At 41.6% G+C, this 7,470-nt stretch overlaps 1 protein-coding gene across 1 annotated transcript; it reads right to left on the bottom strand.

The window, feature by feature from the left end:
* Positions 1-4,650: 4,650 nt before the first annotated feature.
* Positions 4,651-7,033, bottom strand: LOC129665505 (protein Niban 1-like). The gene is given in 4 exon segments (XM_055592211.1): positions 4,651-5,000; positions 5,003-5,450; positions 5,488-6,132; positions 6,935-7,033. Coding segments are annotated over 4 exon segments (1,542 nt in total).
* Positions 7,034-7,470: the final 437 nt, after the last annotated feature.

Raw genomic sequence — 7,470 nt, 5'->3', positions numbered from 1 at the left:
TCCTCCAGGCGCTGCCATCTTGCCCCGCCTCCGCAAATCTATTTATTATTTTTTTATAAATTATAGTTTATTCACTTTGTATCCCAGCTGTAGCCCCTCCCATCTCCCTTCCCAATCCCACCCTCCCTCTCTTTTCTCCTCCCATGCCCCTCCTCAATTTCACTGGTAGGAGAGGTTGTCTTCCCCTTCCATCAGACCCTAGCCTATCAGGACTCATCAGGACTGGATACATTGTCTTCCTCTGTGTCTTGGTATGCCTGCTTCTCCATCAGGGGGAAATGGTCAAAAAGCCAGCTATTGAGTTCATGTCAGAGACTATCCCTCTTTCCATTACTAGGGAACCCACTTGGATATTGAGCTACCTTGGGCAACATCTGTGCAGGTGTTCTAGGTTATCTCTATGCATGGTCCTTGGTTGAAGTATCAGTCTCAGAAAAGACACCTGTGCCCAGATATGTACATACTGAAATTCAACAACCTTTGTATAGTAGTAGATGTCTTTTGAAAGTATTTAGCTCATGAGGGCCAAGGTCTCATGATTGGAATTGGTAGCTTTATAAAAGGATCCCAAGGAGCTCCCTTACTTTTAAGTGTCATATAAGAACACAGCAATAAGGCAACTATATGTAATTAGGTCCTTATCATCTATCAAATCACTGCCTATAATCAGGCAATTATATAATGAATTAGCTCCTTACTGTGCACAAAATTTCTAAATATATTTATTTTGGGATCTGTGAGACTTTATTACTATGAAATAAATGTTGTTACCTGGAAAGCATTTATTATAAAGTATTATGTTATTGCAACCTAAATAGAACAAGACACATATTTACCATAAATTGATGCCTATGTTATCATTGGTTATAGGTTACATTTTTTTATATCTTGCTTTAATAACTTTCTTTATGATCAACTTCTACTTTTTTCTCCACTACTTTTTGGGCTTCTTTAGAGCATACCCAATTGATTGTAAAAAAAAAAAAAAAAAGAAACAAAAAAAAAAAACAACAGCTATTTGTAAGTATTGGTATATTAACACTAGTCAAGTAACTATCAGAAAAACTAATAGATTACAATCCCTATCTCTAGAAAAAAGAAAAAGAGGTGGGGAGGGAAGAAATGAAAAGGAAAAAATTTTAAAATAGTAGAAAAATTATTTTAGAAACTCTTGTTATATTTTAATCAGGAGTTTCATATATGGTTGTCCACTCTATACATCCAGGGTCAGGATATAATTCTGAAGTTATACTAGAGTTAAATACTTGAGAAACTTTTCTAGAGAGCAATCAGCTATCTTGAGAAATGATCACTTTTTAATTAATTCACAAGGAAAACCTGTAGTGCTATCAAAGGCTCATTTATATAATCTCTTCCATCTCGATCTTATTCTTCTCATACGTGGTATATGTGTATGCATTTCTGAAATGGGGAGGAAAGGTTATTTCATGTTTTACAAAGAACTTAGAAAACAGGGCTGAGGGACTTATCCAATTTTTTTTCTTTAATTCCTGACACAATATCATGAAAGTTTTTCTGTTCTAAGGGTTGTATTGTAGCCAAGTGTGGTGGCACACTCCTGTAATCCCAGCACTCTAGGAGGTAGAGACAGACCACTGTCTTTGAGTTAAAGGCCAGCCTGCTCTACAAAACAAGTCCAGCATAGTCAAGGCAATATAGAGAAATGCTGTCTCAAAACAAAACAAGAGTTATATTGTGGTTTATCAGTTGGGCTCAACAACTCTGTTTGATCAGTTGTCATTTTCTTAAATGGTCTCTGTTGCAAAGAAATTTCCTCAATGAAGGGTGAGAACTACTTATAATCTATGATTATAAGGACAAATATTTAGAATGTAGTTAAGGGTTATACCAGTTCTAAATCAGCAGTTAGTTGTAGGTTCCTATCTAAGATCCATTACTTCACCAGTCCTGTCTAGTTGACCCTTTTCAAGTCATATGGTCTCCTTGGTGACTCGGTTTCTCCATCTGAAGAGTGAGAACAGAAGCAGGGCCATTCAGTAATGGATTTGTGTAGACCTGGGCCTGAATAAATTTAGACCATAAGACTTCTACTGTTCTTGGCTATCAGAACACATTCCTTACAACCTCCATAAGCATGGTTTTCCTCTTGTTGAGTGGGTCGTAAGTTCAATTTGACAGCTGTTGGCTACTGTCAAGGTATGCCTGCCATTATTGTACCCTTATAGTTATCATGCCATGCTGGTCATTGTTCTCTTTCATTGGCATCATAGCTGGGCAGATGTATTAGTTGTTCCCCTCTTTTGAAAGCTTGCATAGCACTACCTTCTGGTACCATGAAACCTAGTCCTCAGAAAGGGGCACTCAGGTCAGGTGCAGCTCAAGTCCTCTGGGTCATGTGTATGAAGTACATGGTGCCTTCACCAATAGAAAATTAACTTCAATCACTGATGGAAGAACCAAACGCAACAGCAATAGCTGATTTATGTTTTGGGAGTATCTTGCAAATCCCTGACCAAAAATCCAAAAGAGGGCCTCTCATGCCTGATGTTGGGGGTCTTATTAAGTTGTCTAAGTCTCTTTCAGGAAGTGTCCTCAGCACAGATAGGGAAGTTTCATTTAAATTTTATATGTATGTTTTAAACTGGTTTAAATGTCTTATAGGTATTTTAAGTAGAAAATAGCATGATTCATTGTGACTTTTTCATAAATCATTATTTCCATTTTAACCTTCTGTGTTTTTTCTTTTTCTTTTCTTTTTTTATAATTTATTCATTGTATATCCTGATTGCAACTCCCTCCCTCAACTCCTCCCAGTCCCACCTTCCCTTCCTCTTAACCCCCTATCCCTTTCCAGTGGTATACTTAAAGGGGAGCATTCTCTTCCCTGCCATCTACCCCTAGTTTATCAAGTCGCATCCATACTGCCTGGTTCCTCTCCCTCTGTGGTCTGGCAAGGCCACATCACCAGGGGCAAGTGATCAAGGAGCAGGCAACCGAGTTCATGATGACAGGGGCAGCCCCTGCTCCCGTTACTCTGGAAAACATATGGAGACTGAGCTGACAATCGGCTACATCTGAGGAGGTCCTCTCCATGCATGGTCCTTGGTTGGTGCATCAGTCTCTGCAGGAGCCCCTGGGCTCAGATTTTTAGCTTTGTTGGTCTCATTATGAAGCTCCTGTCTTCTTCCTGTCCTTCCTACCATTGCTTTCCCTTTCTCTAATCTATTCCAAACTCTTAAGATAAGTGTTTCTCAACTTTCCTAATGTTACAGCTCTTTAATAGAGTTCCTCCTGTTTTGGTGACCCCAACCATAAAATCTTTTTACTGTTGCTTTATAACTGTAAGTTTCCTATTTTATAAATCATCACGTAAATATCTGATAGGCAGAATATCTGATATGCGAGTCCTGTGAAAGCTCATGTAGTGTCCCCCCCCCCTCCTTTTTTTCTGAAACACGATGAGATACATTGTATTGCAATTGAGTACATTCATCTCTCATCCTAACAGTTACAGGTTGCAGTCTATTTTAGGGGTAAATTTCTTTCTGTTTCCTTCAGAAAGAAGGAACATCTTTTCATCATGGTATCCCCAGGATTGGTATCAGAAAGGGTACCTAAGAAAACAATTTGCCGAATGATCAAACAATTTCTGCTTTGGGGGAAGTCTTTAGTAATGACTTTGGTAATGACAAAAACTTGAATGGTTTCATCCGTTCCTTTCTTTAATCATGCATTCATTCTGAGAATAAACCAGTACTGTGTGAACGGAAAGAGTGAAAGCTGTCATGGTTTAAAACTTAAAAACAGGAAAAAAATATTCTTCTAGACTAAATTCTCATGAGCCTTTTAATGTATATGAAACAAAGCACCTGATCTTTTATTTATTACTGTGACTAACAGAGCGTGCAGCCACTGTCCAAACAATGTCTGTGTAATTGGTAGGTTTTGATCAAGAAAATTTAGCCAAGCAGTTTGCATAGACTAGGGCTAATTTATGCCTGTGAAATCACTTGCCCCATCTGAATTTCCTTAAAAGGTGATTAGGTAATACAAATCAATAAAATTAACCAACAAGGAACTGGTAGCAGGATTAGGAACAGGCCTAGATAGTTCCACAGACCTTCCATCTTGGATTTCTGCTCTGCAACGCCTGAGATCTACCAGCCATGGTTGGCTCTGGGCATGGCACAGGGAGGAGTGCCTGGTCCGTGACTTCCTCTTTCTTGTGGCCTGACTATGGACAAATGCCACTGTAGCTGATGGAGCAGGTGGGAAGGCTAGAGTCCTTGGTGCTCTCACTAAAAGTGGCTATAGTGCAGTACAAAATTTGTACGACATTTCAGTGACTAGAATATAGAGGTGCCATTTCCTGCTCTTTCGGTCTCTGCTGGCATACTGCCCCCTCTCTAGAGCCCCTTTAACTGCTTTTCACCTCAATGCTCCAGTTCTCTTTCCATTTCTATTAAAATACTGAAGTGATCATTCAGCCTCCCAAAGTCTGCCTCAGGGCTCACACCCTGTATACATTCTTTTCTGGCTTTAGCATTCAAATTAAGGAAACATTTTATAATTTTTACAGCAAGCCCCATGCAATCCCCTATGGATACCCATAACTAAAACCCGTTGACTGACAGTTTTAAAAGAAAAACGACTGACAGGTTGTTTCTATCACTCCTCTGAGGTCTGCTCTGAAAAGCCCGCATCACAATCCTGCACAGCTAGGATGTCAGGGTTTGGGGCATCCTCTACCACCCACCGGCACTCATGCACACGGATAGCAGTGACTTGCTCTGTACCCATATCAGGGGCTGGGCTATCATCCCCTCCCAGCACTTCCTGAGCCTCGGAAACCTGGGGCATCTCATTGCTCTTCACAGGACAGATGGGATTAGAATTTGACACGGCATCTTCTTGAGGGATGACCACCACAGCTGGACATGATCGCTGGGGGCACCCTCTCAGTGGCTTCTGGAGACATAATGGCTTCCCTGCGGGGCCTAGACAGCTGGTGTCTTCAATGAGGTGGATTGAGAGGTAGGACCGCTACCCTCCAGCATGGTCCCCAACCCCAATCCGGGAGCCTCGACTTCCAAAGGGGTAGGATGGGCCTCCCTCTCGCTGACTTCACTTTCTTTGCAGTTGTCCTACTGGGTGGCAGCTGAATGGATGTCTTCTGGGTAGATCTTGTTTTCATCCTTGTTTTCATTTTCTTGGGGAATAGGTGTCCCCTTGCATGCCTCGTTTTCAATCACTTGGGCAGGCTCTACAGACACTGTCACAGTCAACAGCTCTTTCAGCTCCTTCAAGGATCCCGGAGTGCTGCTAGACTCTGGGCTCTCGCGGATTGGTTCCTCATCTTTAAGCGTCTCCCTGGCTTCTGCCTCCGACAGGTGTGAGCTTGGGGGTTCTTCTGTATTCTCTGCCGTGAAAGGACTCCCAGAAGAGCTGTCCATTTCAGCTGCCCATTTCTGCCCGAAGGAGAACTGGACCCAGGGACGGAAGTACCTTCCCCTCTGGCCAGTGAGCAGACACCCCAGGCTGCTGCTGCTTATCCTCTGCCTCCTGGAATACTTCATTACTTGGGGGCTCACTGTCTGGAGCCCCTCGTAGAATGGCAGATGCTCTTCTGGCTGGGGTGGCCTGGTTTGACTCCATGGAGGATTTAAGATTTGTCAGACTGGATTCACTTTCACTGGGCACGGCCATGTTGTCTTCAAATAAGTTGTGTTTCTTCAGGACAGCTGCCTCCGTTATCACTTTCAAGGTTTCGTCAAGGAGGATCTGATACAGGATCTCCTCATAGACGTTCTCAACGTGGATCATATTTGTATGATCTGTGAAGATGAACTGCTCATATTTCTGAAGCTCTGGTTTGCATGTGGACGCCAGGGCCTTATGCACAGTGGGTAGTGTGATTTGAATCAATGCCTCCTGGAAGATCTTCTTCTGGATGGTGCTGCTGTCATAATCGTATTGCTTTAAGACATGGAGCTTAACCTTCTCGATGGCCACTGCTGTTTTGGAAGCCTCTCCTTGGAGATGTGCGGAGAGCAACTGCTCAAATGTGAACACAGCGTTCTCCATGAGCTCTTGCATGTAGTTCTGCGTCCTCTGGACCACCAAGTCAACGTGAGGGAATCTGAAGCAGCTCTGGAGATATATTTCAAATACCACATTCAGCAAATTAGTGTTCCCCTTTTAACTCTACTTTATTTGGGGTGTTTAGGCCTCAATCTCCTTTCCAACCTCTCACCCCTACGTAGGAGAGAGAAGGTTAATTGGGGAGAGAGGATGCAGACCCTTTTACAACTGGTTGTATAGGGTTGAGTTTTGTTTCTTTTTGTTTCTTTTTTTTGGGGGGGTGTATACACATCTCCTTCAACAGCAGATTCAGTCAGCAGTCTTCTTCAAGCCGCTGTGACCTGAAGCATCTCTCTCCTTCTATCTACTTCAAACTCCACACCCTCTATCTCTCTGGTCTCTCCAAACTGCTACACTCCACACACCAACACGGCTTCTTTTTCTGGACACTCAAATTTATATCCTCAGAGTCCTAGACCATGCCCCTCTCCATGAAGCATGTGGGAGACCTAAAGACCAACTGGCAAAAGCCACACCACACATGAGACAATTAACAGGTATGGAAATGGTATAGCCCAACTAAAATTCCACACTTGGGATTAAGCAAGAACATTTTTTACATAACATAACTGAGTTTACAAAGAAAACAAAAGTTCCAGTTCCATTATAGGGTCATTGAGTTCTCAAAAGCACTGTGACCAACAGGTTGATAACTGATGCTTTAGATGATGATAAATGAGAAGCAGAGAGTCAATTATTATAACACACCCTGGTCTTTTTCCACTTCATTTTAAGTGGTAAACATGAAGTGAAAATACACGATCCTAAGTATTAAATAACTTAAAGATTACACACATAATTATATCAATACTAAGTTACAGATAAAAGCCATGTGACTCCTCAAATGAGCTTGGTAACTATCCACAGGGTGAGTTTCATTTAAGTAAACATCTGAAGAATAAGATGCCATTTTTAGGCAAAAAAGAAGGAGGAGGAGGAGGAGGAGGGGAAAATAAAGTTTAGGCAAATAGAAGACTCAAAAAAGTGGCACCATGTTTTAATTAACTCTTTTGTAATTAGAGTTCTTTTTGGTGTCATTCAGACACATTGGTAAAATGGCTGGATTTTTGTTTATATATAATTGTCTCTCGATTTGTGTGTGTGTGTGTGTGTGTGTGTGTGTGTGTGTGTGTGCACGTGTGGGCACATTGTATTTGAAAGTAGATGAGACAATGGGAGAGAGGTCTAAAGGGAAAGAAAATAGAATATATATGTTACATGAAATCAGAAGGTGTGAGCTATTTGGAAGAAGGAAAAGGATCAACATGAAAAGTCAGGGAAAACAAGAGAGGGCACTGAAGAGGGAGTAAGAAAAACCTATACTGATATATATTATGAAATGGCAAA

The sequence above is a fragment of the Psammomys obesus genome, unplaced genomic scaffold (assembly GCF_907164565.1).
Source record: "Psammomys obesus unplaced genomic scaffold, mPsaObe1.curated_primary_1811, whole genome shotgun sequence".
NCBI lineage: Eukaryota > Metazoa > Chordata > Mammalia > Rodentia > Muridae > Psammomys > Psammomys obesus.
This window is presented reverse-complemented; position numbering and strand designations above follow the sequence as displayed.